At 40.3% G+C, this 27,606-nt stretch overlaps 8 protein-coding genes across 13 annotated transcripts; 5 read left to right on the top strand and 3 right to left on the bottom strand.

The window, feature by feature from the left end:
• Positions 1-51: 51 nt before the first annotated feature.
• On the top strand, positions 52-1,252 carry LOC145695342 (uncharacterized). 2 transcript variants are annotated; one of them, XM_081772340.1, is made up of 5 exons: positions 52-280; positions 325-465; positions 510-597; positions 640-839; positions 884-945. In XM_081772340.1, the coding sequence occupies exons 1-4, from the start codon at positions 140-142 to the stop codon at positions 726-728; spliced, it is 459 nt and encodes a 152-aa protein (XP_081628466.1). In that variant the 5' UTR covers positions 52-139; the 3' UTR covers positions 729-839; positions 884-945. The 2 variants fall into 2 exon arrangements, with proteins under 2 accessions (XP_081628466.1, XP_081628467.1); XM_081772341.1 differs by lacking the exons at positions 52-280; positions 325-465 and adding exons at positions 987-1,035; positions 1,078-1,252 and having other exon boundaries at positions 513-597; positions 884-946.
• A 6-nt stretch (positions 1,253-1,258) lies between these two features.
• On the bottom strand, positions 1,259-1,925 carry LOC145695343 (uncharacterized). Its single transcript, XM_081772342.1, has 3 exons — positions 1,596-1,925; positions 1,389-1,550; positions 1,259-1,346 (listed from the first exon to the last, which is right to left on the bottom strand). Exons 1-3 carry the CDS (start codon positions 1,681-1,683, stop codon positions 1,285-1,287), a joined length of 312 nt encoding a protein of 103 aa, XP_081628468.1. The 5' UTR covers positions 1,684-1,925; the 3' UTR covers positions 1,259-1,284.
• A 104-nt stretch (positions 1,926-2,029) lies between these two features.
• On the top strand, positions 2,030-3,140 carry LOC145695341 (uncharacterized). Its single transcript, XM_081772339.1, has 5 exons — positions 2,030-2,256; positions 2,300-2,440; positions 2,485-2,572; positions 2,615-2,806; positions 2,857-3,140. Exons 1-5 carry the CDS (start codon positions 2,116-2,118, stop codon positions 2,946-2,948), a joined length of 654 nt encoding a protein of 217 aa, XP_081628465.1. The 5' UTR covers positions 2,030-2,115; the 3' UTR covers positions 2,949-3,140.
• LOC145695338 (uncharacterized) lies at positions 3,129-7,431 on the top strand. The gene is made up of 11 exons (XM_081772335.1): positions 3,129-3,408; positions 3,492-4,014; positions 4,154-4,345; positions 4,515-4,569; positions 4,609-5,053; positions 5,123-5,533; positions 5,573-5,798; positions 5,864-6,074; positions 6,308-6,550; positions 6,814-6,982; positions 7,031-7,431. The coding sequence occupies exons 1-11, from the start codon at positions 3,169-3,171 to the stop codon at positions 7,274-7,276; spliced, it is 2,961 nt and encodes a 986-aa protein (XP_081628461.1). The 5' UTR covers positions 3,129-3,168; the 3' UTR covers positions 7,277-7,431.
• A 1,039-nt stretch (positions 7,432-8,470) lies between these two features.
• Positions 8,471-11,729, top strand: LOC145695323 (very long chain fatty acid elongase 7-like). 3 transcript variants are annotated; one of them, XM_081772325.1, is made up of 7 exons: positions 8,471-8,566; positions 8,668-8,858; positions 8,908-9,042; positions 9,086-9,328; positions 9,369-9,438; positions 9,603-9,674; positions 11,481-11,729. In XM_081772325.1, exons 1-6 carry the CDS (start codon positions 8,518-8,520, stop codon positions 9,662-9,664), a joined length of 750 nt encoding a protein of 249 aa, XP_081628451.1. In that variant the 5' UTR covers positions 8,471-8,517; the 3' UTR covers positions 9,665-9,674; positions 11,481-11,729. The 3 variants fall into 3 exon arrangements, with proteins under 3 accessions (XP_081628451.1, XP_081628450.1, XP_081628449.1); XM_081772324.1 differs by having other exon boundaries at positions 9,603-11,729; XM_081772323.1 differs by having other exon boundaries at positions 9,369-11,729.
• A 933-nt stretch (positions 11,730-12,662) lies between these two features.
• LOC145712257 (very long chain fatty acid elongase 7-like) lies at positions 12,663-14,846 on the top strand. The gene is made up of 6 exons (XM_081789945.1): positions 12,663-12,826; positions 13,373-13,401; positions 13,440-13,574; positions 13,623-13,745; positions 14,170-14,310; positions 14,659-14,846. The coding sequence occupies exons 1-6, from the start codon at positions 12,685-12,687 to the stop codon at positions 14,839-14,841; spliced, it is 753 nt and encodes a 250-aa protein (XP_081646071.1). The 5' UTR covers positions 12,663-12,684; the 3' UTR covers positions 14,842-14,846.
• A 144-nt stretch (positions 14,847-14,990) lies between these two features.
• LOC145695325 (18S rRNA aminocarboxypropyltransferase-like) lies at positions 14,991-15,922 on the bottom strand. The gene is made up of 4 exons (XM_081772326.1): positions 15,858-15,922; positions 15,654-15,819; positions 15,410-15,608; positions 14,991-15,338 (listed from the first exon to the last, which is right to left on the bottom strand). Exons 1-4 carry the CDS (start codon positions 15,893-15,895, stop codon positions 15,022-15,024), a joined length of 720 nt encoding a protein of 239 aa, XP_081628452.1. The 5' UTR covers positions 15,896-15,922; the 3' UTR covers positions 14,991-15,021.
• A 202-nt stretch (positions 15,923-16,124) lies between these two features.
• LOC145695322 (uncharacterized) lies at positions 16,125-23,473 on the bottom strand. Of its 3 annotated transcripts, none has more exons than XM_081772322.1 (12): positions 23,311-23,473; positions 22,411-22,575; positions 22,237-22,330; positions 21,979-22,159; positions 21,033-21,194; positions 20,461-20,728; positions 20,047-20,250; positions 18,058-18,190; positions 17,850-18,012; positions 17,645-17,803; positions 17,380-17,577; positions 16,125-17,301 (listed from the first exon to the last, which is right to left on the bottom strand). In XM_081772322.1, the coding sequence occupies exons 1-11, from the start codon at positions 23,369-23,371 to the stop codon at positions 17,416-17,418; spliced, it is 1,752 nt and encodes a 583-aa protein (XP_081628448.1). In that variant the 5' UTR covers positions 23,372-23,473; the 3' UTR covers positions 16,125-17,301; positions 17,380-17,415. The 3 variants fall into 3 exon arrangements, with proteins under 3 accessions (XP_081628448.1, XP_081628446.1, XP_081628447.1); XM_081772320.1 differs by having other exon boundaries at positions 21,033-21,189; positions 21,974-22,159; positions 23,311-23,472; XM_081772321.1 differs by having other exon boundaries at positions 16,125-17,307; positions 17,389-17,577; positions 21,033-21,189; positions 21,974-22,159; positions 23,311-23,472.
• Positions 23,474-27,606: the final 4,133 nt, after the last annotated feature.

Here is a 27,606-nt window from a genome sequence, read left to right as displayed (position 1 = left end):
GAATCATGACTCATTTTCCGATTATCTAACGAAAGAGATGAGCCTGAAATGAGCGGAAAAGAGAATTGAAATTAACCCATTGAAATCATTCAGATACAATTCGTTTATGAAGTAGAAAAGGTGCTCGTAAAATTGTGAAATGGGAAAAAAGGATGAAGACGAAATTCCTCTTCTTGAAGCGTCGGAAATATCAGAAAGAAGGTCCCGAGTTAGGAAAACGCCGAAACTAGAGACGGTAGAGACGATCAGATACAAAGTTCAGGCGGACGAAACACTCGAGGTATAGAAAAAGCCCCTTTTTCAAAAAACATTACAAGAAACTAGTCGATTGCGCTGAGATTCGCAGTATCAAAGGAAGAATTGAAACGTCTGAACAATTTATTCACCGATTCGGATTTGATTACAAAGAAAGAAATTCTCATTCCAGACAGAAGATTAACCGCTGTTCCGACTGATCTTCTTGTGGTAATCTTGGCGCAGCGGATAATCAGTTCTATTTGAAAATTTAGAATATTGAAGATCAAATCCAAGACTCTGAAACGTCCTCCTCCATTGGCGATGCTACTGCAGCTACGGATGCAATTTTCGATAGAATAGGTAGAACTAGAATTCACCTTTATTTCACTCATGTTTATCCAGACAAGTCAAACCAAGAAGCAGTTCACAAAGTCTCCTCAATCGGAATCCGCCACCCGCTAACCGAAGCCGAAAACGATGATTTTAAGTGAAAATGATGGCTGGATCAACGACTACAGGATACTTTTTCCAGAGTCGTATATTGAAAGTTACTCTTCTGTTTGGGGCGATTTTGGCGTCGTCATCTTTCCAGGAGACTCTCAGTATGTTTATCTGTTCAAAATTTGATAACACTGTTTCTTCATAGGACAGTTCAATATATATGGCGCCTGTACAATGATGAATGGACCCAAATTGGAACTCCTGAATGGTTTGATACATGAAGCTTTTCTTTTTTTAGAAATTTTTAGGACCCCACGAAGGTATTATGCGAGAGCCCTGCTTTTCCCAAATAATGAGGTCAAATACCTTACCTTTCAAATTAACTGAAAACTGTTGTAGGTGATGGTTGTCGGTGGCGATGGACCTCGAAAATTCACGAAATTCACTTTCAACGACGATTTTACTTCGATCGAAGGAGAAGACCTCGACCATTTACCACAAACTGACGACTACGATGATCCTTTTGCTATTCTAGTGCCTGACGGCTTCTGCATGCTTTGAAAAATAAAGTCGAGCGAGAGAAAAATAATGTTTGTTTTACGAGAATTATTGACGAACAGAAAGGCCGACTTGAGCAGCTTTTTTAAATATGTCTTCCGCAGTCTCATCTAAACACAAATCATCTCTTTGTTATATAGAAAAAATCTTACAGTCCTCCTCGTTGTCTTCTTTTTGCTCTGCAGTTTTCTCAGCAACGATTTCTTCCTGAGGTTCCTCTTCCGTAACCGAAGGCAAGGTCTGTTTTGGAAGGTGCTCATGTTCGGGCTTTTCTTCTTCGGGCATTGAAATGTCTTCCTTGACGAACTCAGGAGCTAGAATTGTTCAATCACTAGATCTCTGCATCAAGATTAGCTAACCTTTTTCCATTCCTTTCGAAGATTCGCCGCCAAGAAGAGCAATTAGCTTCTCGATATTCTCGTTGATTTTTAGCACTCTTGTTTCCATCTTGAAAACAAAATGAAGGTTTTTTGATAACTGGAGGAGTATTTCATCTTTCGTCTCCGGCGTATTTACGACGCAGATCGTTAAAAGTCCCTTTCAATGAAAAATATAAATCGACTCATCTCGCCATTCATATTGAAAGAATGTTTTCTGTAAACTTGAACTGGCCATCTTCTTGAGTAAGAATCTCAGATCTCATGATAAGAATCTTGGATCTTGAGATCTATGAATTTCGGAAATCAAAAATCGAGGATTCACGCAGCGAGGCGATTGGACTAGAGGGCTCGCGCTTTCCAGAATCATGACTCATTTTCCGATTATCTAACGAAAGAGATGAGCCTGAAATGAGCGGAAAAGAGAATTGAAATTAACCCATTGAAATCATTCAGATACAATTCGTTTATGAAGTAGAAAAGGTGCTCGTAAAATTGTGAAATGGGAAAAAAGGATGAAGACGAAATTCCTCTTCTTGAAGCGTCGGAAATATCAGAAAGAAGGTCCCGAGTTAGGAAAACGCCGAAACTAGAGACGGTAGAGACGATCAGATACAAAGTTCAGGCGGACGAAACACTCGAGGTATAGAAAAAGCCCCTTTTTCAAAAACATTACAAGAAACTAGTCGATTGCGCTGAGATTCGCAGTATCAAAGGAAGAATTGAAACGTCTGAACAATTTATTCACCGATTCGGATTTGATTACAAAGAAAGAAATTCTCATTCCAGACAGAAGATTAACCGCTGTTCCGACTGATCTTCTTGTGGTAATCTTGGCGCAGCGGATAATCAGTTCTATTTGAAAATTTAGAATATTGAAGATCAAATCCAAGACTCTGAAACGTCCTCCTCCATTGGCGATGCTACTGCAGCTACGGATGCAATTTTCGATAGAATAGGTAGAACTAGAATTCACCTTTATTTCACTCATGTTTATCCAGACAAGTCAAACCAAGAAGCAGTTCACAAAGTCTCCTCAATCGGAATCCGCCACCCTCTAACCGAAGCCGAAATTCGCCAGCAATCAGAAAATAGATTGAACGAGTTTTTGGGAAATCTCCCACCCGTCGCTGTTCTTCCCAAATTCGGCCGATACGAGCAAAACTCCGAAAGCACTGAATGGTGTTACTTAGGTAAGACGATTCGCTAGGAATCTCAAAGTCGATATACAGTTGATTTTCAGGACTATGCGGCGTCGTTGTGGTGATTTGCGTGCCCGCGTTTTTGTACTACTACCTTATCATTCTTCAGAAGCATATTACCATCGATCCTTAAATCCAATTTTTCGTCTGAATAATTTTCTTCAGGGTATTTTTAAGTTTAGTCGTGAAATTCACTGTTCAGTTGCTTTTTTATTTCCGCTCTTTAATTTCAAACTTGTTATTATTTCTGCTCCCCAAAAACGTTCTGAATAATTTCCTGTATAATTCCCTCTCTCGGTGCAATTTTGAAAAGCTCTCTCCTCTATTTTTAACTAAAAAGAAGCAAAAAATAGATGGATTCTGAGTCGCTTGGGAATCGTAACTTTTACACTCTTCCGAAACGCGATCACTCGGCCCGTCCGCCGCTGAATTCTTCCGCCACTCCCGAAGAACTCATCGAACTCGTCAGAGAAAACGAAATCGGAAAGGATCATTCTTTCGTTACAGCGTTCGGAAAAAGAAGCATCGTCTACTGTGATCATACTGCTTCAGGAAGGCCGCTAGAATTTATTGAAAATTTCATCAGTCAACAGGTAATCTAGACTAGATCTAGCCTACTCGGACTTCATTTCGATTTGATTAGCAAGAGCAGTCAATGCAACTTAAAAATCTTCAGGTTCTGCCAACATATGCCAACACTCACACGACTTCTTCGATCACCGGTTTGCAGTCAACCCTTTACCGCCACGAAGCAAGAACAATTGTTCGAAATGCTCTCAAAGCATCAGAAAACGACGCCGTTATTTTCACCGGGAGCGGTTCAACTGGTGGCATTCAACTTTTAATTTCCGCGATGGGTCTATCAACTCCGCCGGTCGTTTTCGTCGGCCCATCGGAGCACCATTCCGCCGAGTTGCCGTGGCTCAACGCGAATTGCCACGTCGAGCGAATTCGCGAAAATCAGCTCGGTCAGCCAGATTACGACGAGCTTGATTTCAAACTTCAGAAATGGTCCTCGACTGGCCTTCCCTTGATCGGTTGCTTTTCGGCGGCGAGCAATGTTACTGGTATTTTGTCGGACACAATCAAGCTCGCGCAAATCATGCACAAATACGATGGATTGGCGATTTTCGATTATGCAACAGCTGCGCCCTATGTTAAAATTGACATGCACCCGAAAGAGCCAAACTCTTCCAAAGGCGAGGGATGTTCATTTTTCTAGCAATTAGGAGACCGAGATATAGGCTCAAACTTTTTTCTGTCATAAAGAGGGTGCCAGAAAGTTAAATAGTCAAAAAATATAATTATTCTTTGAAATCCTATCATCCCTTTCAAAAGACGCAATTTTCTTCTCCCCACACAAGTTCCCCGGCGGCGTGAACACTCCTGGAATTCTAGTGGCAGCCAAAAAGCTTTTCAAAAACAAAGTTCCTCACGGGGGCGGCGGTGGCGGAACTGTCTTTTGGGTCTCTCAAGAGAACCATCGTTTTCTGGCAGAGGCTGAAGAGCGGGAAGAACCAGGCACTCCAGGACAGGATCAAAGAATGCTCATTTTTATTGTAATAAGAAAAGAAACACGGTACAAGGCTGCAGCAGCCCATAATTGAATTTTATTGGCTATCTGCACTGACGAATATTTATTGTTTTATAATTTTCGATCGCTTTCTCGTAGGATGAGTTCTTTTGATCCACTCTGAAGATCTGGTAGGATCAATCAGGTGCGGCATGATCATGCAACTCAAGGAATCAATCAGGTGAGCAGTGAGAAATAACAATAATTATCATCCTTTTAGTTCTGATGTTATTTTCTCGCGAGAAGAAGAAATTGCAAAGAAAGCCCTTTCCGTCCTGAATTCTATCCCGAACTTGGAAGTTCTCGCTGGAGAGATCGCCGATCGCCTACCAATCTTTTCCTTCATGATTCGCGTCCCCGATAGCGACCTGTACTTGCATTACAACTACGTCTCCGCCCTCCTAAACGACTTGTTCGGAATTCAAGTGCGCGGCGGCTGCGTTTGCGCTGGCCCTTATGGAATGGAACTGATCGGCATGAGAACGGAGAAAGACTCGTCTTTGGTGCAGAGATTTGAAAAGATTCTCTTGGAGGACTCGCGGCTGGACAGAATTCATTTAAGAAGGGCAAGGGAATCGTCAGAGTTTGAAATTCTTCGGCCAGGATTCGTCAGATTTTCGTTGCCGTATTTCTTTGAAGACTCACTTGTTGATGAAGTTTTACAGGTACACTTCTACAGCCATCACTAACCTTCCCGGTTTTAAACTTGAATGATTGCCCTAACCAATCTTTAGTCCATAAAATGGGTTGCAGAACACGGCTGGAAGCTACTGAGCCACTACGTCTTCGACTGCGAAACCGGCGAATGGAAACACTCCCTGAACCTCTCGTACTCCGATCGTCGCTGGCTCGGCGACATCCGCTTCTCGAAAAGCGGTGTGGAAGTGAAAGAACCTACTGACGCGAATAAAATAAACGGAACAGATTGCAAGACGCTCAAAGAAGCGCTCGAAGCAGCGGAGAAGATTGCTCAGAAAAACCGACCAAAAGCTGGTCAATCGGACCAAAGCACTGGTTTCCAAGGAGAGGCGCATGAGCTCAGGTGGTTTTTGTTGCCTTCAGAGGCGCGGGACTTGCTGAGGAAGAATAAACTTTTTGATAACTTGAAGAAATCGCCATTTGTTGTCCGAAAATCTATTCCAAAGGTAAAAGGCCTTAAAATCTCTGATCATTTGATGATTTAGAATAATTACGAGTCATATGAGCTCGACTCCAAGTTGGTGGAAAAATTGAAAAAAGTGTCCAGCTGGTCGAAGTCGGTGATAAAAGCCGAGCCGGAGAAGAAAAATGAGCTAAAGAAGGAAAAGACTAAAAATGCGGAGAAGCGAAAGAATGAAAAAGTTGAAGAGCAAGAATGCACAGATGATGTCTGTGTTCCTTGCTTGCTGCCCAGGAAGAAGAAAGCTAAAGGAAAGGGTTAAAAGGTTCGATTTTCTTTGAGTTATATTTCTGAGCAGTGTTGAACTCTGAAAAAGTAGAAAATGGCGCGTCAAATGGCGAAAAACGAAAGAAGCGGCGACCGATTCATCCGCCAAAAGTGCTGATGCGAAAAGTCGGTGACGCGATCGAAGAATTCGAAATGATCAAAAACGGAGACCGAGTTATTGTCGGACTCTCGGGGGGAAAAGACTCGATGACGCTGATTCACGCGTTGTTGCAATATCGTCATATCGCGAGACATACGTTGTGAGTTTTGAATATTTTAATTTGACTTTTTATTAAAAATACACTGAGGCGTGAATTAGAGGAGTCTATTCTTTGAATGTCGTATTTCATCACGTTTTCTCTATTCGTCTCACTTATTTTTTGATATAATCCAGATAGATACTTATCGATTTCAAATTGAGATTCTCAATATATTTTTCAAAGAAAGCATTAGACCGTGTATTTGTAGAAGTCCGTGACGCGTATTTTTTTAGGAAGATGGACTTTACCGTTGGTGCGTTGACAGTAGACCCACAAGTGGCATCTTACGATCCTTCCTCGCTGATTGAATATATGGAAGAATTGGGAGTAGAATACATTTACAAAGAAGAGCCAATTTTTGCAAACGCACAGAAGCTGCCGGATTTGAGATCGATCTGCAGCTACTGTAGTCGAATGAAAAGAGGAATCATGTACTCGGCGATGAGGGAAGGCAAATGGAATGTTCTAGCGCTTGGGTGAGTCTTTTATTCTCATGCTTTTTTACATAAGTTTTAATTGCGATAATCATAGAAATATCAACGTATTTGATCAGATTTATCGCGCAATTACTTTCGAGCAAAACAAATTAACGAGTCTAAAAAAGGTAGAATGATGTCTATCTAACAATTAAGTCGCAAGATAACGGGTCCACAATAATTTATCTGACAGAAATTAGTTCTGATTCTCATAGATTAGAGACATTATAAACTTTATAATATAAAGATTACACTGTCTTTAGACAACATTTGGACGATTGTGCGGAGAGCTTTCTTATGTCGGCATTTCACAACTCTCAGTTATTCACGATGAAAGCGAATTATACAGTAAAAGCCGGGGATTTGCGCGTCATAAGGCCGCTTGCATTTGTTCGTGAAACGGAAACAAGGGCCTTTGCCGAGAGCAACAAGGTTTGATTAACCAAAATTGGAATCAAGGATGAGAACTTTTATCTTTAGCTGCCTGTGATTCCAGAAAACTGCCCTGCTTGTTTCTCTGAGCCAAAAGAGCGAAACCGAATGAAGCAGCTTCTAGCGCAGCAGGAGATTCTCCACCCGCATCTATTCCACTCGCTAAAGAAGACTCTTAGACCGCTGCTTGGAATGTCGATTGGAGAACATTTTTCGAAAGACAACAGAACGGAAGAAGGCAATGGCGCTGGTACTAGCACTGTAGCTGATGTATGTAACCCTGATGATGAGTAATCGATTAATAAACTGTTATTTATCCGGGAGAAATCAATGTTCTTTTATTCGCATCAATAGTGAACTTACTTAAGTTGATTGAAAAGTTTATCTTCAATTATTTTGATTTCTTATCCAAGATTATGTATTATCAATAATCAGAAAGCCGGTGAGTTTTGTCGGGAGCAGCTTGGTATTTATCAGAACTCAGGTGTGAAATTGAATAGTCTTTTGTCAAACCACTGAATTAATTAAACTCTTAGGCCACTTTGAAAATAGAAAACAATTAGTCTCTTACTTGGTCTTACATGATTCAGAATCAATCGGAGATGAGCTATTTCAAATAGCCTATTTGATTAAAAGTTCAGTTCGTTTCGCCGTCATTTTCTCGTTGCATTCAGTTGGAACAGCGTTACTCTTACCATACCTTATGAAAACAAACAAGTTTCTATTTGATTGAAAAGCTCAATTATCGAGCCTGCGTAAAGAGCCATTTGCTCTTAGAATACAGCTGAGAATCGCATACGATTTCCCTCATCAAAACACATTTGCGCTTACGCTCTGTTATGTGAACATATGCCCGGTTTTCTGACGAGAATTGATGGAAGTAGTCTCAAAAACCGGTAAATTTTCATAACAACTCGTAATCTTTCTCGAATAGCTTATCTTAGGATGCCATAAACTCCTTATTATGATCAATTACAATGGTATTAAACCTAACTTCCTTCGCAGATAAAAACTTTGTTTGCACTGTTAGAAAAAGCGAAGTAGGGAGCATGACTTTTGGTCGTTTGTTTAAATCGTGAGTCATTTCTGGTTGGAAATGCCGTTGCTCAATATTTGACTCGTTGTTGAATTTTTGAAATGAGCTCGTACGATTTTTTTTATATTTTCGTAAAGTTGCGGCGCGCGTTTTTACGAATTTTCAGAGAGACAAAAGAGGAGCAATAAAAAAATCTAATTGAGATGATTAAGCAGCGGCTATTGTCAATTGAGGCCAGGGCGTTTTACTTTTTTTTCGATGTTTTCAGAGGAAATAATAGAGAAAATTATACAGAGCGAAACTACCAGTAGAACTTATAGAAATATGCTTTTCTTGAAAAAATATCTTCTATGATTGCAAGAATGACTAGTTATTTTCGCAAATTCGTGTAACTAAGGCGACATGCCAAAAACAATTAGTGAATTACTGCTTGTAAATTCCTACAGACGATGACTAACTCGAAGCTACTTCAGAATTGAAATCGAATTGAGTCGAGAAGATGATCGACTTTTTGAGGTCCAAATATGAAGAGGCACTTTCGCACGCAGGTAAACTCACCTTTCTTTCGATATTTTTATAAGATGAAATTAAAAAACTTCACTTGAGGCAAATTTTCATAAAAAATTTTTTCGTGCTCAAAAAATTTCAGATCCGCGAGTTGCAAAATACCCGCTGATGGATAACCCCTTGTGGAATACAGTGTCGGTGTTACTGTATCTTTATATCGTGTATTATGGCGGCCCATCGTTCATGAAGAACAGAAAGCCCTTCGAATTTCGCAGATTTCTTTTTCTTTACAACATGGCTCTTGTTGCGCTTTCCGGATGGATGTTTTACGAGGTAGATCAAATAATTAATAATTATGAAGTTAAGTGATGAAAAATTCTAGTTCGGCGCTGCTGGTTGGTGGAACGGCTATTCTTTCGAATGCGAAGAGTACAGTAAGGAAGACCCAGTAAACGAGAGGATGATCCGAGTTTCTTGGGTCTTTTGGATTTCCAAACACATCGAATTCTTCGACACGGTACCATGACCAATGTTGACTCACATCATTTATTTCGTTTTAGTATTTTTTCATTTTGAAGCAAAAATGGAATCAAGTATCAACCCTTCACGTGGTGCACCACACTTTGATGGCTTACACTTGGTGGTGGGGAGTTAAAATTTCACCCGGCGGATTGGGTACCTTCCACGCTTGGGTCAACTGCCTGGTGCATTTTGTCATGTACTTCTATTACGGAATGAGTGCGTTGGGACCAGAATACAGAAAATATCTTTGGTGGAAGAAGTACCTCACTACCTTTCAAATGGTAAGAGCAGTAATCAATACCCAACGTGAACTTCATTCAGACCCAATTCGTCATCGTCGTCGGTCACATGGCAAACATCATGATCCGCTTCCCAAGTTGCAGCTATCCAGGTCCGTTCAAGATGATCATCGCGCTCTACGGAATCCTATTTTTCTACCTCTTTGCTGGCTTCTGGGTCCAAGCTTATTCCAAGCCCAAGAGTATCAAGCCAAAGAGCAACTAGAACACTTATCTTTATCACTCCCCTTTAGCACCTTTTCAAGAATGTTTTTAGACCAATTGAATCTTATCCTTTTCACCTTTTCTCATTCCTCCTTCACTTTTACGCCTATCTAGAATTTTTCTACTACAGTTACAGTGAAAACCCATTTTAAGGCCGATTTTTGGATGAAAGCGAATTTCGAAAGTGGCCTTAAAATGGATATTTTTTGTCTCGAGTCGGATGACAACAAATTTTTTCCTTTCTTGGGATAAAAAATGATGAATGAGGGTTCATAGAATTATCGCATATTTCTTTTGCCCGAAAATTGTTTGAATCGTGGCCTTTTCCCAAATGTGTCCTTTGAATTGAATTCAAAGTGATTCTTTCTTTCATTATATCAAAAATAATAACTTCCGAGCCGCGGCTATTGAATGAAGTCTACTATCATTTCTCTCATTGAGCTCATCGTCGGATGAAATGGATTCAGGATGCGAATAATTATAAAAATCGTCTTCACAACTGCTCATTTTTGGTTTTCACGAACTGAAGCTTGAAATTTTTTTTTTGTATTCTATGGCTTTGGCTTCCTTTGTTTCAATAAATGGTCATGGTCAAGGCATTAAAATTCATAAATGCAAATTTTCTTAATTTGAATGTGGTCTGTTCTGCAGAAATTTGAAGTATCAACACTTTTTTCGCAGGCACTTGCGACCGACCGATTTATTGCCGCACCGGTTTAGTATTTTTTCTAGAAAGAACAGATATTAAGCTTCTTATCAGTTAACCTTTTGAAAATACAGCCTGACTAGACCAATATTGACTATAGGTGGCCATAAATTGCCCGAGCACAGCAATCTATTGAAATTCTAAACATTGGTCTTCCTGCAGATTGTCTTCCACCATAGAGGTCCTCCGGGGGACCTCCGGCCTGACTAGACCAATGTTGACCATATGTGGCCATAAATTGGCCGAGCACAGCCATATATTGAAATTCTAAATATTGGTCTTCCAGCGGATGGTCTTCCACCAGGGAGGTCCTCCGGGGTCCTCCGGCCGAACTTGACCAAAGTTGACCATAAGTGGCTATATACTGGCCAAAATTAGTCATCAGGAAGTATGAGTAATCATCGCTTGAAGATGGGCATTTTTCGAAATTTCGAAAAATTGACCAACTTTCAGCCTTACCGTGTGACCAACCGGTTGAAGTCCGCACCGGTTTCTCGACGGTCCGTACAAGTTCAGACTCTGAGCTATCCAATGAGGTATGATTCATCATGCTTACTCATCGATAACGATGAGTAATGGGCTGGTGAAAATTTCCGATTTTCGAGTTTTCGAGTCGAAAAAATCGATTTTTTTTCTTTGCTTCACGTGGTTTTTTCTGGCGAAAGGGGGGTTTTAGGACCTCTAGAACACATCTAGAGTATAGAGAAAACAAAAAAATAAGTTTGGAAATTTTGGTGAAAATTATATTTTTCTCGACCATTCTAAAAACACGTCTGAAAAAGGATCAACATGACAAATGCTTAGAAAAAAAGATGTAAAGAGATTCGAATGAAGACGTCAAAGAATAGTGTTGTGAAGACAATCACTGAGATTTTTCGAAAGACATTCCTCTGCGTATTTTTGCACGCCTATATAGTGATAGATTGAAACTATTGGACTCAAAATCTTAGTGTAAATTCAAACAGGACCGTAAGAAATCATCGTCAATTGAAAAATTCGAGAAAAAATCGTCGAAGAGTACCAAACAAGAAAAATAAAGCTAAAACCACGAGGCATCACGCAGTCGAAGATAAAAAAAGCCTTTTTCAGTAATACTGCAATTTTCGGATTTCGAATAAAAATCGAAAGAAAGTGGCCTTAAAATGGATTTTTTGAGGATGACAGATTTTGGGGATTTTCCGAAAAAGTGGCCTTAAAAGGGCCGGCCTTAAAATGGGTTATCACTGTATGTTTGAAAAAATGACTCAAGAATGAAGACATATCTTAAACACTTCGCAAATTATTCTTCACGACCTTCTCCTTTTCCGGTTTAGACTATTTTACTGTGCAGTTACTATCAGTTACTAGTGTTATGCTATTGTATCTTTTCACGATTATTAAAATTCATATTCTTCAAAAGCCGCTCAATCTTCCAATTCACAAAGTATCCAATTCCTTCTCTGCAAATGAATAAATTTATTTATATTATCAAAATTTGTCTCTGGGAAGGAAACTGTTAGCTACAGTGCAGTCTTCTGTCTACTCCTGAATTTTGTGATTTTTGTATTTTATTGCAATCAAGGAAGAGCCAGGGCAGAAAGCCAGGGAGAACAGAAACTTTGATAATGATTTATCAGGATAAAGGTCTTTATTGAAGCATTCTGCGTCGGTAGATGTTTCGTCTGAAGCTAGCTTGTGGCTTTTGGAGTTTCGGACTTTGGACGAGTTTTGCGCATTTTTCGTAGGCAGCGAGTTTTGCTCGGTTGGAAGTTGCTTGGTCCAGCCAGAATTGACAGATTTGGTCGAGATGGGATGGGACGCCGCTGGAACGGTGTCGATTGGTGTTGTGGTCCATCAGGTGGTTAGTTGTCTTGTTGATCAAAATGCCTTTGAGTGTCGCTGATGCGAAAGAAAAGAAGAGTGTGAGAGCAACGATGATTTTCATTTTTTATGCTTGAGAATTGCTTGTTCGTTGGGACCGATGATGTTAGACGAGATCTGGGGCCTTTTTATAGCACGACTTGATTACTTCAGTGTGATCTAAGTTTGAAAATAATAGCGCGCCTGAGCCCAAAGAGGCGCAATTTTTGATAAATCAGTGACGATATCGGTGGCGCTGCCTGAAGAAAGTTCGAGATATCACTTTTTCATTATTCTAAACAAATGATACGTTCTTGTCTCTTTAGGCACCTTGAGTCAAGGTCCTTGACTACGGTCCAGTGGAAGTTCAGTAATTTCAGGCTGCGATATTTTGTTTCTTTTTCTGAACAGGAAACGCTCGTGCCTTAGGTAAAGGGCTTTACATAATAAAAGGGTTTAATATTGATGCAAGAGCATGATCGACTTTTTGAAATCGAAGTATGAAGAGGCACTCTCACACGCAGGTATAGTCATTAAAATATCCAGTGAATCGTATTTGTTAGACCCGCGAGTACAAAACTACCCCCTGATGGATAACCCGTTTTGGAATACAATGTCGGCGTTACTGTATCTCTTTATCGTGTATTATGCCGGTCCATCGTTTATGAAGAACAGAAAGCCCTTCGAACTTCGAAAAATACTTTTTCTGTACAATATGGCCCTAGTTCAGGGCGGTCTTATTTGCATTCTTGAAAATAATCTCGAAAATTTACGAAAATCTTTTTTGGAAAAAGATTGTGAGATTATTCAGGAATGGACTAGTTTCTTTTTAGGCTGCGCCAGGGCTGTCGATTTCGAGTCCTTTCAAATTACCCGCGACTTTTTTCCGTGTAACCCGCAAGTTTTTACGCGTTTTTACGCTTTACAATAATTACTCGGACTGCCTTTTAATAGGTTAAAATATTTTTGTGAGATTAATATACACCTAAATGGCTTTTTTAGTCGCGGGTTATCTGAAAGGACTCGGAATCAACAGCCCTGGGCTGCGCTCCAAGCATGTTTAAAATCAGCGCCATCGGCCATTGGTCGACCAGTCACAGCCGCGCTTCGAGATTATTTGAAATAATCTCGGAATTTTTCCGAAAATTCCCAAAATTAATCTTTTTTATTCATTTAGACTAATCTCGCCTCGAGATTAATCTAAGAAGAATAAATGAATAGTCTTCGGAAAAAAGATTATTTTCATGCATTATGCAAATAAGACCGCCCTGCCCTAGTTGCACTATCTGGATGGATGTTTTATGAAGTGAGAAATTTGATAAATTTTTTCTTTATAATTTCTAGTTTGGCGCGGCTGGTTGGTGGAATGGCTATTCTTTCGAATGCGAGGAGTACAGTAGAGATGCACCTGGTAATGAGAGGATGATGAGAGTCTGTTGGGTTTTCTGGATTTCCAAGCATATAGAATTTTTGGATACGGTACCTGCAAAGCATTGATCTTCCGAAATTTGACGATAACTTTTTAAGTATTTTTGCATTTTGAAGAAAAAATGGAATCAAGTATCGACCCTGCATGTAGTGCATCATTTTTCGATGGCGCAGTGGTGGTGGGGAGTGAAAATTTCACCTGGCGGACTTGGTACCAGGGCGGTCTAATTTGCATTCTTGTAAATAGTCTTTTTTCCGAAGACTATTCATTTATTCTTATAAGATTAATCTCGACGCGAGATTAGTCTGTTTGAATAAAAAAGATTAACTCGGGAAATTTTCGAAATAGTTCCGAGATTATTTCAAATAATCTTGAAACGCGCGCTGTGATTGGTGGACCAATGGCCGACGGCGCGAGAGAAAAATGAAACTCAAACATGCTTGGAGCGCAGCTTGAAATTTTGTCCGCGCCGCCTCGCACTGCTCACAGCTCGCCAGCGCCACCCAAATTTTTCCCCCGAGCCACGCGACCCTCGCTAAAAAGATTAATCTCGAAACTAGTCCAGTCTTGACTAATCTCAGAATCTTTTTCCAAAGAAGATTAATCTCGCAAATTTTCGAGATTATTTACAAGAATGCAAATTAGACCGCCCTGCTTGGTACTTTCCACGCTTGGATCAACTGCTTTGTGCATGATATCATGTACTCTTATTACGGGTTGAGTGCGTTGGGAGCAGAGTACAAAAAGTATCTTTGGTGGAAGAAGTACGTCACTACTCTCCAAATGGTAAAAAGAGTTACCATGGAGTTGAGCTCTAAAGGGAGATTGGAGAATCTGAGCGACGCTGGCCCTGAGCGTCGCTCGATCTGGAGCGCGCGCAATTTCGCGGCAAGAGCACCTAGTCATTGCAAAAACCCTTGTCGGCTCTCTGATTGGCCAAAACATCAGAAAATCTCGAGATTGACATCTTCAGAATCTCGAGATTCTCCTCAAGCGCAAACCAGGCGCTAAGGAAAATTTCTAGACTTCCCCGAGAGTGATCTGCGCGGGAAACGGGGAAGCGGATCGGAGGCCTTCTCCCTAAAGCGTTCAACTCCATGGTAGCTTTCTTACAAAGTGTTAAACCTCTATCAGAGCCAATTCGCCATCATTCTCATTCACATCGCAAACATCATGGTCCGCTTTCCGAATTGCAGCTACCCAGGTCCATTCAAATTGACGATCACACTCTATGGAATCCTCTTTCTCTACCTATTCGCTGATTTCTGGGTTCAAGCTTACTCAAAGCCGAAGAAGAATAAGCAAAAGTACAATTAGTTCAAAAAGTCGTTAGTGAACATGTTTGTGTTGAAAAAATGTTTGTCTCTCTTTCTGAGTTTCAAGAGATGCAAGAGCTTCAATCCTACAGATACAGTTGTATCTTAACAAAGTATTTGCAAACTCATTTTATTTGAAATTAATTATACTTTATTATTTTATTGGGGAAACAGAATAAAGCTATTCCTCCTCATCTTCTTCTGACGACGACGGTGGCAGATCTCGATTAGGATTTGGCGGTAACAGATCGTCATCGTCTTCACTCTCGTCTTCCTCACTTTCTGACGGAGGCATGTCTCGATTTCCTTGACCATTGTCTTCTGTTCCTTCGGCGATCTCTTTCTTGATTTCTTCTTCAATCTGTCTCATTTCCTCCGAGTTCTCTGCTTCTTGATATCGATCGAGGTATTCTTCGTTCATTTCAAGAAAGTTGTGGCCCCATTTGAAGCCTTCCATCACTTCTGCTGCTTCTTCTTCCAAACCACAAATGTACAAAGCCCCGTAAAATGAATTAGACAAGCTGCAGCTCAGAACTTTGCTCGCCATTCGGAAGATTCTGTCTAACTCGTGCCTGAAAAAGCCTCAACGCAAGTGAGCCGGTTCGGTTTTCCATAGTTGACTGGGTTGCCCGCAATCAGCATCGGTAAGATTCTGTTTCCACCGCTTTTCAGCTTCTTAAGCGGCGTTTCTTCCAACTTCGCCCAGCTACAGTCGACAACGCCAAGTCCCTTTGAAGCGACAAGTTCTGCATCTTTCTTTGAAATAAACTAAAGACGAACATTCGGCACTTGTCGATGAAAAATTTACCCTACTTCAGTGGCAATCGGAGTTAGCGAAATTCCGTGGCATTTCTGTTGTTGCTTGATTACTTTTAACTTCTTGAATCTTTCCAGTCGACGACCTGTGCATCTCTTTGGATCGCATTGTCCAAAGTCCCACATTACTAGCGGAGGGTTGAATTCAAGCTCTGCCGGGGCGCTACAGAATCATTACTTACAGATGCTTAAGGAACGTACCCATGACGCTTTGGCACGTAATTTCTGTTTTTCGGCATTCTCAGTCTAAAATGACCAACATTATTACAATGGATTCTGAATAAAAATAACTCTGATTTAAAAGTTTAGCCTGCATGCTAAGTTTATTGCATATATTCTGAAAGAAATTACAGAAGCCAAAACTGCTCTTACTCTCTCAACCAATAAGAAACAAGGGAATCATCGAAAGTTATCGTGGAAGACTTTTCCTGCTTGAAAACAACTGATGGAAGAAATAGAGAAAGAAAATTGAACTGTAGAAATAATTTATTTATGTTTGAATTAGGGCACCAGGTGAGAATTCCACAAAATAGAATTTCGAAAAAGAGAAACAGCTTCGACTCGAAACCAGAAGAGAGATCTTGACTCTGTAGTTATCTCAAGTACAGTAAACTGCAGTAGGAGAAGAAAAAGGTTAAATTTACAGTTTTATGTAATGGTGATTCGGCTATATTTTTTTAAATTTTATTTTTTTGAAAATATATTTCGCGGCTCGAGATATTTCGCCTTTTTTCGGAAATTTTTTTTGAAGCCCGGTGGGTGATTTCGGCATTCGGCGTGTTTTTTCTTTTATTTATCATAGTATCATAATAATAATAATTGTGTCTATTTACAGAGCAATATTATAGTATATTTTCAAACTTATAATATTGCTGCTAAATACTTTTTTTAAACATTCGCCATTTTTGGTTAAAATTCGTGACTAAACCCGAAGAAAAAATTGTGTTTCACAAAAAACTTTTTTTATATAATTTTGGGCACAGAGCAAGTGAAAGAATTATTTACAGGCCAGCCTGTCTGGTGTTGATTTTTGGGTACAATAAGCTCTCGCCCGAGGCTAAGCGTCACATGTCTCGAAGAAAGATTTTTTATAGAAGATGAAAAGGAATTTTGCCGTATGTACCCTTAGGGCAAAATTCTCTTTTAGAAAGTGCCCCGGGCGAGTGAGTTTTGAAACCGGGTAAAATGTAAGTCAGTATTAAATAATTTACTTACTGATTAAGGGTCTACCGCGCGATATTCAAACTTCGAGACTTTGATTATTTTTCTTGACTTTGAACGATGAAAAAAGCGGGTTGAATAAAGCGGAAAAGTTTGATTTATCGCGAGGTAGCGCCTTAAATCAAAGACCCGAAAGAGTAAATTTAAATAAACGGTAACGAAGTGATAAAGTTTCGAGTCAATAAGTAAAGGGCGATCTGGGGAAAGGGTGAAAGAGAAAAGAACTGCCAAAGGATGTAAATGCCAAGGGAGACCCTTAACTGTTCTTGTGTTGTTGAAGAAAGAGGATAGAAATGAATTGTGTCGCCCTAAGGGACCTTCCCTTCGCAAAAGAAAATCAAGGAAGAGAATAAAAATGAAACTAGTGCAGCCAAAAGTAGTCACGGGCGAAAATACAAACACGGTGGACACCCTTAAGCGAAAGGTCGCTAAAATAACGCTCAAAACTTGGTTCAATAATATATCGATGTGTAGATCCTTAATTTCTCAATGAAATTTGGAGCGCTTTCCTTTTTCATAAATAAATTGTCGAGGGCGGTCAGCTGAGCGGACTGGCATCGCTTGTTCCCAAATGTAGCTCCCTGTGTCGGAGCTCCTTAACAGCGGCGCTCTGAAACGTCGAGAGGTCCTTAAGCGAGCACATCAAGTGCAGGTGCCGGATCTCCGTGAGGCGCCCTATTACGTCGAAGAAACCTGGGTTCTGAAATCAACGATGAATACCAAAGCCTTCTTTCTTCCAACAGTGGGAAAAGGGATGCGTTGTTTACCTTTGTTGCTAGATTTGTTCCTCTGTCCCACTTTTCGTGCGCCTTCAGGAGCCACTGGTTGCCAGATAGATACGTTTTCAAGCTTCGGAATTCTTTCTCCGAAAGAGTGTGCTCCCTCAATTCGGAGCGGACCGGACTTGTTGGGGTGAACCGTGCCGACTGATGAGGATGATCAATTTTTGTTTGATTCTACCGACGGGGGTACCTTTTGTTGGAGGACGTCGGTCAGATCCTTGTGGAGGCGCATGTAGTCGTGTTGGCCCTGGTTCATTTTGTAGTAGAGCAGGCTCAATCTGGCTTCGCACTTGTAGCCCAAAGCGGACAGCTTCTCGAAGGTAGATTTTGACGCTCCAAGATTTGTGAAAGCGCTGAAAATGCAGGTTAGAGTAATGAGTTGGAAAAGAGAAACTCACTTGTTATCTCTTATTTTGTAGCACATTTCTAGCGCCGCATTTGTGTAGTGAAGAATGCTTCTGTGTTTTTCGTCGGTTCTACCCTTATTTCGTTTCTTGTGCTCTTCATATTCGTCGAAGAGAATGTGTAGCGCTAGAAAGCGGGGTCTACCACAAATTGGCAATTCGAAACGTCAAAATTTGGGATGTCGAGCACAATGGCCCGACCTACTCCCGCATGAGGGCGACAGGTGCGCGGAGGACTCTGAATCCTCCGAACTTGGCGAGTCCAGGGAGAACTGATGAGTTGGCGATAAACCCTAAATACGCTAAGCGAGCGTAACACCTGGGAGTGAGCGCAGCGGGGGCGGACGGGATATTTTTGTTCTACCCATGCTAGTATCAACTTTTGTATCAATTCTAGAGGCGAGTAAGAGTGATGGCGTTGTTTCTATGGGACGTATATATATCAGAAGAAAGCTCTTCGCACACAGAACATGGATTTTACGGAATTAAAAGACAAAGTTGATCGTATACCTGAAGATGCGGGAACCAAAGATAAACCTATCATTTTTCACATCGGCCCAGGAGCAAAACCAGAAAGCTACGCTTTCTATCTGCAGTACGGAGAGAAGATTGATGGAAAATACCAAAGGTTCCGGATGCGAATAAGGCAAGCGAACTCCGAGGGCTGCATTCTCGAGTGCAATCATTCAAGAAACAAGGGCACTAGATGTAAAGGAAGAGTTAAACTTCAAGTCCTTGATCCAAAGAAGATGCTCAACTGCAAGTTTGTGACGCAAGGAGTGAAGAACCCGAAGCTAAGGCCGTACTACACGATCAACCACGAGCACCCGGACATCATGAAAGAAACCTCTTATAAAGTTATAACTGCCACAGCTTATGATTTTTTTGAAAGGCTTGGTTTTTCTGCAGCCGGATTTGGTCAGAGAGGCGATTGACCAATTCCACGCTCAGAAAATTCCCGGATACCCCAAGCGATTTCAGCCCAAAATCAAGAAATTCTTTCGAGAATATTTTGTGAAAAACTATCTTGAGAAAGCTAGTTTTTCGGGCTGGAGTCTTCATGGTCAGTTGTCGAGATATGAGACAACTTTCACCAATAATGCCATTGAGAGCTATCATCACACCATCGGCGAGCTTTCAGGTCTGGGCAAAAACACTGTTGCTAAGACCTGCAAGGTCATTTATGAGTTCAAGGAAGATAATCGCCTTGCACTCAGAAATGGCGAGTTTAATGCCCGAGGAAAGCGATGTGTTGAAAAACATGTCAATCTCCAGGCATTCAACTACGAGCTCTCTCTCTTTGGCCTCGACTTCGTAAAGTCGAACTGTCTTGAGATCGCACTCAAGATTGGAGACATTCTTTCTCCTCCAGATCCGTCCAAGCCTTACAAAAAACATCGCACTTTCTCCTCCTTTTCTTTTCCTGTTATTTCCCACTAATTTTTCACTGTTTCCCTACTTTATCTGTGCAAAAATATCTTGAAAATAAATGTTATCATCAAAAGTAAGTGTTTTTGACTCTTTATTTAGATTCAGCGCAAAATTTCACTCTAGAAAAGTTTTTCTAGTTTATAAATAGCTTCATAAAAATGTGCGCGAAAAATCAGTCTAGCGAAATTTGGCTACTACGGGGGGTACTACGCAATCAGAAATGATGGCGGTGTTTGAACAGAGATTGACACACTTCACGCTAGGATTAGGCGGCTTCCCGCTCCCTTCCTTCCTTGCCCACCCGCTGAGTAATTCATGGAGGTTCTCCCTCTGCGCTCCTCTGCGCACTCTCCTCCGGCGCCATGCTCAGAGCGCTCTTCAACCTCTTTCCCGCTCTTCCACCTCTTTTCCGCGCGCCCTCTTGCGGATGTTGGTCGGGCCATTATGCTTTTACCCCAAAATTTGAATTTTCCGATCATTTCAGCGACGCTTCCGATTGCAATTTTGCAATTAACGATTGCGCAAATGTCAAAGTTAAGGGTGTACCCCTGCCTATTAGGAACTTAGCAGCTGCGTCGGTGAAAGCAAGGTAGCCGAGAATGGCGTCGCCATTGTTCATGTACTCGATAGCCTGCTCCTTGATCCTTTCGGCTTCTTGGATGTAATTTTTGGAAGGAAGAAGAGATGAACTCGACGTAGATGTAGAGTCTGCTGGACAGATGACATTCGGAGCGGGAATCGGAGCTTTCGGGGGCTCTGGAAAGACGGTTCGAAATTTGGTCTAGATAGGTTTTTTCAATAGAAACGACCCTCTATAGAAATGAATAAGCAGTCATGAAAGACGAAAACGGAGTAAATAAATTTGCCTTTGAGTTGGCCGCGTTTACTTTTTTCGCGTTTGGCATTTTCGTCAAAAGTTCATTCTGTCCGGAGAAAGAAAACAAGCTTAAAAAGCTGAACCGTTGCCTGGTTTGGCCGCGGGCTGCGCCACTTGTGCTCTATTCTGTCTAGGCGGCGTCTCTGGTTCAATCTTCGATTCAACCGATTTTGTCGAAGGCTTTGTCTTCGCTGCTTTCTTCTCAATCTTTGGTCGTTTTCCGCCCTCGGCTTTTGCGTAGCTCTTGATCTTCCTCTTCAAGGAATCGGGCATCGTAAGCGGGTTCGATGCATTGCGACCAGAGCTTTTTAGAGTGCTGAGGCGTTTGTATCCGATTTTCACCCAAGAAGGAGTCTCCTAAACAAGTTTTTAAGGAAGCAAAAATGATAATTCCATGAATAAAAAAAGGAGAAGAACCAAGAAGTTCTACCAATTTGCCCAGAGTTTCGCAACATTTCTTTGAAAATAAGGATGTAGTCACTTAGCCAATTTACCGTTGTTTCAAATAAAAACATCTCTGAGAAATAAGTCAGACAACAGAGGGTGTGGTTTTCAAATAATTATTGAAATGAAAAAAAAAATTTTAATTTCATCTAGAAAGAAACAATGCCATGACGGACAGGATACGAAAAAAGGTCTAGAAGGAAAAAAAGGGTTGTACCTTGGGAACTGGGCGGACTTCAGCTTTTTGATGGACTACAATCTTCTGGGGCCTTTTGGATCTTCCGTCGTTGTTTCTCGAGTCCGTTCTTGGTCTCACAGGCTCAGCGATCATCGCATCTGGCGAGGCAATGATCGTCTCTGGCTTGGGCTTCTTTCCGAGGTGCACAATTTCGAAACTGGAGTTCAAGTTCCAGAATTTCGGCATCGCAAAATCCTTTGGTTATTTTCTCTAATTGTCTATTTTGGAAAAAGGGGGAGCGCATTTCTCCGCGCGCAGAGAGCGTTACACATGGTGCTAAATCAATCGTAAAAAAGGAATTTCGAAAAGAATAGTTTCCAAAATATACCGCGCTTTTCTCAGTTGAACTGAAAAAGTCACCATCCTTAATTTCTTCCCAACGATTTTTCATGGATCAAAGCCGATGAAATTTGCCCAAGGGCCAATTCCAAAATGGCGGAAAAAAGATGATTATCTAGCGGGGACATTCTTGTTTGTAAATAACCCAAACAAGTCAGTCTTTTCATAATTGCAAATTTGAAGGATTTCCCGTCGATTTTCGTAGCAGTAAATAGGGAGCTCTTAGATCAAGGGAAGCACTTGGTCTCTCAAGAAAATCTAGTGAAGGTCCCGCTGGGTACAACCATAAATTGACCTAAATAGAATTCCTCGTGGAAAATGTTAAAGTCAAACTTGCCGGTGAGCTCGTTCAGCCGGACGAAGGCGCTGATAAGCTTTTATCAGTAAATTAACGAAAACGGCGTTTATCGAAGAGGATTTTCAGAGAACAAAAGTTTATGAATAAAAATCAAGGGTTTTTCAAAGTTTTCACCGTTCCTTCATTCTCTATTTCTTTGAAGAATGAAAGATTTTTGGATTAGCTCGCGAAAAATTGAAAATTTTCGTCATTGTCGAAATTTTCAATTGGGCACCGTTCCTTTATTAGGCTGGCCTGGCCTGCGGCGTGTTTCGAGGGGTGATGAGTAATGCTTCGCGATGGCGGTTTTCGCGGCTCGCGAAACGGCGACATAGAAAGATCCGGTAATTTCATTTGGCGAAAGAGCTGCTCCACACTGGCACAGCTGGCTACTCCAGACGAAGAAGAATGTGGTGAACTTGATGAACTTTCAGTCGAACTCAAAAAGCAAGATCTTCCTTTTATAGAATTCGGAAATATGGTGGCTTTTTTCGGAGTCCGTTCCTTGTTGGATTTTGCCTATATTTCCTGTCGTTAGGTTTTCTGTTAGAAGCTCTATCGGAAGAGCGGTGGGAAGGGACTGAGTCCATTCTTACAACGCCTGAAAAACATCTGTTAGCCTCACGTTAGGGGGGTCTCTTTTGATTAGGGGGCCCTTATCAACTGGAGAAGGGAGTGTACCTAGAAGAGAGGAGGAGTTGGGACGAAATTCTTGATTGTGAATGCTGGGAACAGTCTTTGAGAAGGAATCCCAGTCGCCGACGCTGTCGAGAAGAAGATCGTGAATTTCATTCGGTTCAGAGGAAGAATCAAACTTCCCAACTCGGAAATCCGGCAGTCGCCTTTCCCCGCGCTCATCACTCATCACATTCAAAAAAATAACTAAAAAACAAACAAAAGTATTTTTAATACTCAAAAGTCCTTCTAGAAAACACTAATATAAGATTATCGCGTTTCGTTATTTCTTTCTCACACGCCCGAGGCGACGCGCGACACTTGATTGGTTTAAATTTCGACATTCGCTAGACAAATACACATTTCGGCCACGCGCCTGGGGGCGAGATTAAGGCGCACCCATCCAGTAATTGCTAGAATTAACTGGTCATTCTATCAATTGCTAATTACGGGGAATAATGATGAGGGAGCCTTAATCTAGGTTAAACTTTTAGAGCTCTTTCAAATCTCAAATAATTTTTATCTCGCGAGTCCCCATAACACCATGCGATGTCCTAAGGGAGTATAGGGCGATTACAGTTTGTTAAGATCGCCCTATATACCCTCAAGACACGATATATTAAGGGGCCTCAATCAGATAGCAATTCTCGGAGTTTTCCAATACCTTTAAGAGCTAACACTAACCTAAGGCTCTCCCATCCTTATCCTACGATTCGTGTAATATTCGTGTCACGTGTTCGTAGTTCTTTTTTCTTTCGTTGGCGAGTTAGGTTCTGGGGAGATTAAAAATAATCCCACCGCTGACTCCATTTTCAAAAAAGAGTCAAATTTTGTTTGTCTATTTTTTCAGTTTTTATCCTTAGCCAAAATATCTATTAATATCAATTAATTTCGCGCGGTTCCTTTGGGGTTCTTCATCAGCTGGGACGCCTTGGGGACGTTGGCGGGGACGGTGTCTGGAAGTCATCCGCGCGCGGGGATTGAATCCCAGAACAACGCACTCACGGCTCCCAGAACGGCCGAAAACGACAATCTGAAATGAAACGAAACGTTAGATTTTCAAGTTTTTTATATGAGCTGAATGGACAATAAATGCAAAAGGGAAAAGAAAAAGTTTGATCTGGAAATATAAAAAGTAAAAATGACTGTTTCTATAGTGACTCCCTTAAGATTCTAGGAAAAATCAATTGAAAGGCCTTTGGGCCACAATCTAAGGCTGGTTGAAAGATCAAAATCTTCGAAAAAAAAGTGTCTCTTTGGTTTAAAAAGTTGGGCTGGCGTGGGTAATCAAAATAAGCGCGGATAATGTTTAGACAAGCTGATAAATACCAGCACACTTCTTTTTTTTACAAGTCTTCTTTTCCAGGAGTATTTTTTCGCTCTGTCTGATCTGTTTTCGTAATAAAAAATGGGTGTTTTTTCATTACAAAAATACGTTTTTATAATTAAAAAATGGCTTCTTTTTTTTTCTGATTTTTCAAATTTAGAAAGATTTTTGAATGAAGACATTTTCTCTTTGTGAAAATATAACGACTTGAGGATGGAAAATTTGGCAAATTTTGACTTGTGGTTTAGTTAAATAATTTTCCCGCGGCGGGGCAAGATGAACCAGTTCAGACGGAGGTCGTATTTGTCTTTCGAAAACGCCATTTTCAAGGATTTTATTTTGTAGATGAAAATCTCTTCTCAGAACCCAAGGACACCTCTAACAAGGGAGGCCCTTGATGAGTTGAAGTGAAATTTGTTTATTGTAAAACATTTTAAGGCGTAATTATTTTGAACAATTTGCTCCTAAAAATCAAGGAAGAAATCTGAATTCGAACATCGATTTTACGTCGTTATTCTTATTAACGTTGAACTCCCCTTATTATTTTGATTAAAAGACTTAAGAATAAGTTATTCTTTTTTAATAAAATGACCAGGAACGACCGGTAGGGAACATGTGCGTGGGCGTTTCAGCTGCTCTGATCTCTATTGAGTTTGAGTAACAAGAGCTGGTTCTTTTTAAAAGCTGAAATGTTGTATTCTGAACTATAAGGATAATGGATTCTGGTGGCGGAGGGTGTCTCTTGGACCGAACCACCTTGGCGGAGTCGGTACGCGCCGCTCATTGGTCCTTCCCCGCCCGCCCAATCAATCCAGAACCAGTCAGGTTGGACACAGAGCACCACCGCCACTGCTCCCTTTTCCAAGCAGCTCTTTTGCGCCACCAAAACACCAAAAAATCGCCAAATCTAGAGCACGCTCACCGCACTGCTCAAATATAAATTCCCACCTCTGATAACAATATTAAGAAGTACTGGTTTTGCATTTTTTTTCTAAAATTTATGGCGAGAAGCCGCTTGCGGCTTTGAGTATCTTTAAGCCGCGCAAAATGCGGCTAATGTTTGCTCCAAAATTTTTAATCAGAAGATTATTCCAATGGTAGTTTTTTCTCTTCAAAAAATAACACTTTTTAATTAAACATTTTGAAAGAAAATAAATTTCTTTTCCTGTGATGATAAATTAATAAATATCTCAACTCGAAGAAAATGAAAATAAAAAAAGGAAATCAGAATCGGCCGATTTTTAATGGGCTCATAAAATAAATCAACATTTTGGAAACAATTTGTCAAAAAGCGAGGCTATTGTTGTATTTTTCGCGAATTCCGGCGAATTTAAATTTTAAAAAATCGAAGTCTTCTTTCTTTCCTCTTATTATCCAGTATGAAAAAAGGCGATTTCTTTCTCTTTTTCTCGGCGATCGATTTTTCTCATCCCAAATTCTTCCTTGATTTTGTCACCCAACTCCTGGCTTTTTCACCTTTTTTGGGTTTTGTCGGATTCTCTAAAAGCTAAGGCTCAATCCTCCTCAAGATTATATATGATTTATAAAAGAAAAAAATTTAAGAAAAAAGAGATAAATTTTTGATTCCTGAAAATAGCCTATTTTACATATTACCGCAGAAAATCAAAGAAATTTTAGATTTTAGGGAAAAAAAATTTTGGGAAAAAATGGGGAAAAGAAGCATTTTTTGGTTTGTTCTTTTTCTCCGGATAACTTGAATATTTATATTTGAGGGAGCGCCCTATCTTCTCAACCATCGATTCAACTCACAACTCGCAATTCTGGATCTATTATTTACGACTTTTTCAACAATTTTTGTTCGCCGATTTTTTACATTTTAATTATCATATTTAGTGATTATTCCTACCATTTAGTCCTATATTGTTAATCCTGACCTATTTTTAGCGCATAAAATCTAGCTTATTTTGCCCGATTTTCCTTGTTTCTTCATAAAAGAATATTTTCTTCGGAAAATTTTGAAAAGCTCAAACAGAAAGATTTTTAATTCTTCTCGTGTCTGAGCTCGTAAAGGCAATTATCTTGCTCACGAGGCAAAAAAGAGCGCCTGGATCGAACTGGATCTCGACTTATTTTTTTTTTCTTTTCGGAGATCAATTATTTACCACCACTGCCAGATACGAAAGTACAGGGGCCAGATACTACTTACTAGTTCTAATGAAAGCGCATAAGTTTAAACTTGAAAGCAAAATTTTCAGTTCAAAGAATTCTCTCTTTTAATTTCTGTGAAAATTAAAAAAGGAAAGGCGACATCTTTCTCCCTTTTCTCTTCATTTTTCGTCAAAAAAAAAGGAGAGAGCTAATCCCGTAGTTAATAAATTCATGAGTCAGGCGATTTCTTTTCGATGAATTTACATTTTAGGGTTGGGACAACTCATGTGACTCTCGAGGTCGAAAAAGGGGTCCTCTAGAATTGTTAGAAAAAGGTTGAAAACTGTTGGCTTCCGGAAGCTTCCAATTTTCTCATTTTTCAAAGGGAAATTTGAAACGAACTTGAATATATAAAAATAAAAGAAAGAAATATTCCCGGAGCCGGTTTTTCAGATGCTTACGTAATAAGCAGTTTTAGAAGAACCGCGAAATCTCTAAAAATTCGCGAAAATGGAAAATAGAAAACGCAATTCGCGGTCTATTCAAAATCAGCAGCTGTTTATGTTTTACTTTTTCCCTGGAAAACTCTGAAAAAAAAGTCTTATGTAAGCTATGCATTGAAATAAATGACCTTTTTCTAAGGAGGTAGACCTAATTTAGGGCTTTAGATAGAACGCGCTACACCCTTAATAAAAATAAGGGTATCACCCTATTACTTCTAGCTGAAAATTCAACTTGAAAATCACCTTCTATCATAATCGACTTTTCCTCAAAATTTAACATAGAGACACCCTTATTCTGAAGACTTATTTAGATGATTAAAGGGGTTAGGGTTAGGGGTAAGAGGGTAAAAGGGTTTTGTTGTATCATAATGACTACTGTTGGAGAAAAATCGAGATTGTTAATGTTGATACTGAGAAATAGATGATTAATCAACTCGTATTTACCCTCTTTTTTCGGAGAGAGGCGATTTTCTGGCAGTTAGATTTTCTGGCAGTTAGACTTTCTGGCAAAGGCGATTTTCTGGCACTGCCAGAAAATCTAACTTCCAGAAAATCGCCTTTGCCAGAAAGTCTAACTGCCAGAAAGTCTAACTGCCAGAAAATCGCCTCTTTTGATTTTGAATCTACAGTTAATGATCCTGGAAGGTAAAAAAACGGAGAGGGTTTTCGACAGTACCACCAATTTTTTCTTACACGTTTTTTTTAAAATTCATTGACAAAAGCCACTTTTGACCCATTTATTCAAGATTATTGGCTGTAGCAAACATAAATCAGCTTCTTCCGGGAATTTTTGTGTTAAACACCAGGTGTTATTTGCATCTGATTTCGAGTACTTGGTCACAGTGGGCACCCACTGAGATAATGGCGCACGCTAATGCTTTTTGAAACTGAACTTGTTATAAAGCTCTCCAGAAAATTCTTCCTTAGGTGGTGAAATCGCCTTTATAGGATGGATATTATTTGAAATTCTGCAAGAAACTCTTAATAATAATCATTATATAAATTCGAAAAACTGGTGATTATCACACAAATTTCATTTCGGAGCAGTTTCAGCAGGAGTTTGCACCTTTCGACGCGAGCGTTTGATCTAAAAGCCGACTATTCAGGGCGCTAAAAAAGACTACGAATTGGGAATTGAAATTTCTGCGCTAAAAATAGAATGAGGGTAGCATCCGCAGTTCGTTCTAGCTGTTTTCGGAGTGACAAACGGGTTCACAGGCAGCTGAAAAGTTAGATTTTGATTTTTTTGAGAAAATGGAGAAG

Source organism: Oikopleura dioica, chromosome 1 (genome assembly GCF_907165135.1).
Source record: "Oikopleura dioica chromosome 1, OKI2018_I68_1.0, whole genome shotgun sequence".
Taxonomy (NCBI): domain Eukaryota; kingdom Metazoa; phylum Chordata; class Appendicularia; order Copelata; family Oikopleuridae; genus Oikopleura; species Oikopleura dioica.
Note: the sequence above shows the minus strand (reverse complement) of the source record. Positions and strands in the feature narration are given on the sequence as shown.

What these genes read in the sequence shown, in the direction of transcription:
- LOC145695338 (XM_081772335.1), top strand. Translation starts at nt 3,169, where the DNA reads ATGGATTCTGAGTCGCTTGGGAATCGTAACTTTTACACTCTTCCGAAA. An exon ending in TTGTTGATGAAGTTTTACAG is followed by an intron (nt 5,054 to 5,122) that starts GTACACTTCTAC and finishes ACCAATCTTTAG; the next exon opens with TCCATAAAATGGGTTGCAGA. An exon ending in CCTTTGCCGAGAGCAACAAG is followed by an intron (nt 6,983 to 7,030) that starts GTTTGATTAACC and finishes TTTTATCTTTAG; the next exon opens with CTGCCTGTGATTCCAGAAAA.
- LOC145695323 (XM_081772323.1), top strand. Translation starts at nt 8,518, where the DNA reads ATGATCGACTTTTTGAGGTCCAAATATGAAGAGGCACTTTCGCACGCA. An exon ending in AGAGGCACTTTCGCACGCAG is followed by an intron (nt 8,567 to 8,667) that starts GTAAACTCACCT and finishes AAAAAATTTCAG; the next exon opens with ATCCGCGAGTTGCAAAATAC. An exon ending in ACCTCACTACCTTTCAAATG is followed by an intron (nt 9,329 to 9,368) that starts GTAAGAGCAGTA and finishes AACTTCATTCAG; the next exon opens with ACCCAATTCGTCATCGTCGT.
- LOC145695343 (XM_081772342.1), bottom strand. Translation starts at nt 1,683, where the DNA reads ATGGAAACAAGAGTGCTAAAAATCAACGAGAATATCGAGAAGCTAATT. An exon ending in TTCGAAAGGAATGGAAAAAG is followed by an intron (nt 1,551 to 1,595) that starts GTTAGCTAATCT and finishes GAACAATTCTAG; the next exon opens with CTCCTGAGTTCGTCAAGGAA. An exon ending in AGAAGACAACGAGGAGGACT is followed by an intron (nt 1,347 to 1,388) that starts GTAAGATTTTTT and finishes ATTTGTGTTTAG; the next exon opens with ATGAGACTGCGGAAGACATA.
- LOC145695325 (XM_081772326.1), bottom strand. Translation starts at nt 15,895, where the DNA reads ATGCCGAAAAACAGAAATTACGTGCCAAAGCGTCATGG. An exon ending in TACGTGCCAAAGCGTCATGG is followed by an intron (nt 15,820 to 15,857) that starts GTACGTTCCTTA and finishes ATGATTCTGTAG; the next exon opens with CGCCCCGGCAGAGCTTGAAT. An exon ending in TAACTCCGATTGCCACTGAA is followed by an intron (nt 15,609 to 15,653) that starts GTAGGGTAAATT and finishes GTTCGTCTTTAG; the next exon opens with TTTATTTCAAAGAAAGATGC.
- LOC145712257 (XM_081789945.1), top strand. Translation starts at nt 12,685, where the DNA reads ATGGATAACCCGTTTTGGAATACAATGTCGGCGTTACTGTATCTCTTT. An exon ending in ATATAGAATTTTTGGATACG is followed by an intron (nt 13,575 to 13,622) that starts GTACCTGCAAAG and finishes TAACTTTTTAAG; the next exon opens with TATTTTTGCATTTTGAAGAA. An exon ending in ACGTCACTACTCTCCAAATG is followed by an intron (nt 14,311 to 14,658) that starts GTAAAAAGAGTT and finishes AACCTCTATCAG; the next exon opens with AGCCAATTCGCCATCATTCT.
- LOC145695322 (XM_081772322.1), bottom strand. Translation starts at nt 23,371, where the DNA reads ATGACTTCCAGACACCGTCCCCGCCAACGTCCCCAAGGCGTCCCAGCT. An exon ending in ACGCCGCAGGCCAGGCCAGC is followed by an intron (nt 21,195 to 21,978) that starts CTAATAAAGGAA and finishes GAAATTGTGCAC; the next exon opens with CTCGGAAAGAAGCCCAAGCC. An exon ending in AGCTGCTAAGTTCCTAATAG is followed by an intron (nt 18,191 to 20,046) that starts GCAGGGGTACAC and finishes CCCGCTTTCTAG; the next exon opens with CGCTACACATTCTCTTCGAC.
- LOC145695342 (XM_081772340.1), top strand. Translation starts at nt 140, where the DNA reads ATGGGAAAAAAGGATGAAGACGAAATTCCTCTTCTTGAAGCGTCGGAA. An exon ending in AGGCGGACGAAACACTCGAG is followed by an intron (nt 281 to 324) that starts GTATAGAAAAAG and finishes ACAAGAAACTAG; the next exon opens with TCGATTGCGCTGAGATTCGC. An exon ending in TGCAATTTTCGATAGAATAG is followed by an intron (nt 598 to 639) that starts GTAGAACTAGAA and finishes ATGTTTATCCAG; the next exon opens with ACAAGTCAAACCAAGAAGCA.
- LOC145695341 (XM_081772339.1), top strand. Translation starts at nt 2,116, where the DNA reads ATGGGAAAAAAGGATGAAGACGAAATTCCTCTTCTTGAAGCGTCGGAA. An exon ending in TTCCGACTGATCTTCTTGTG is followed by an intron (nt 2,441 to 2,484) that starts GTAATCTTGGCG and finishes TTGAAAATTTAG; the next exon opens with AATATTGAAGATCAAATCCA. An exon ending in TGCAATTTTCGATAGAATAG is followed by an intron (nt 2,573 to 2,614) that starts GTAGAACTAGAA and finishes ATGTTTATCCAG; the next exon opens with ACAAGTCAAACCAAGAAGCA.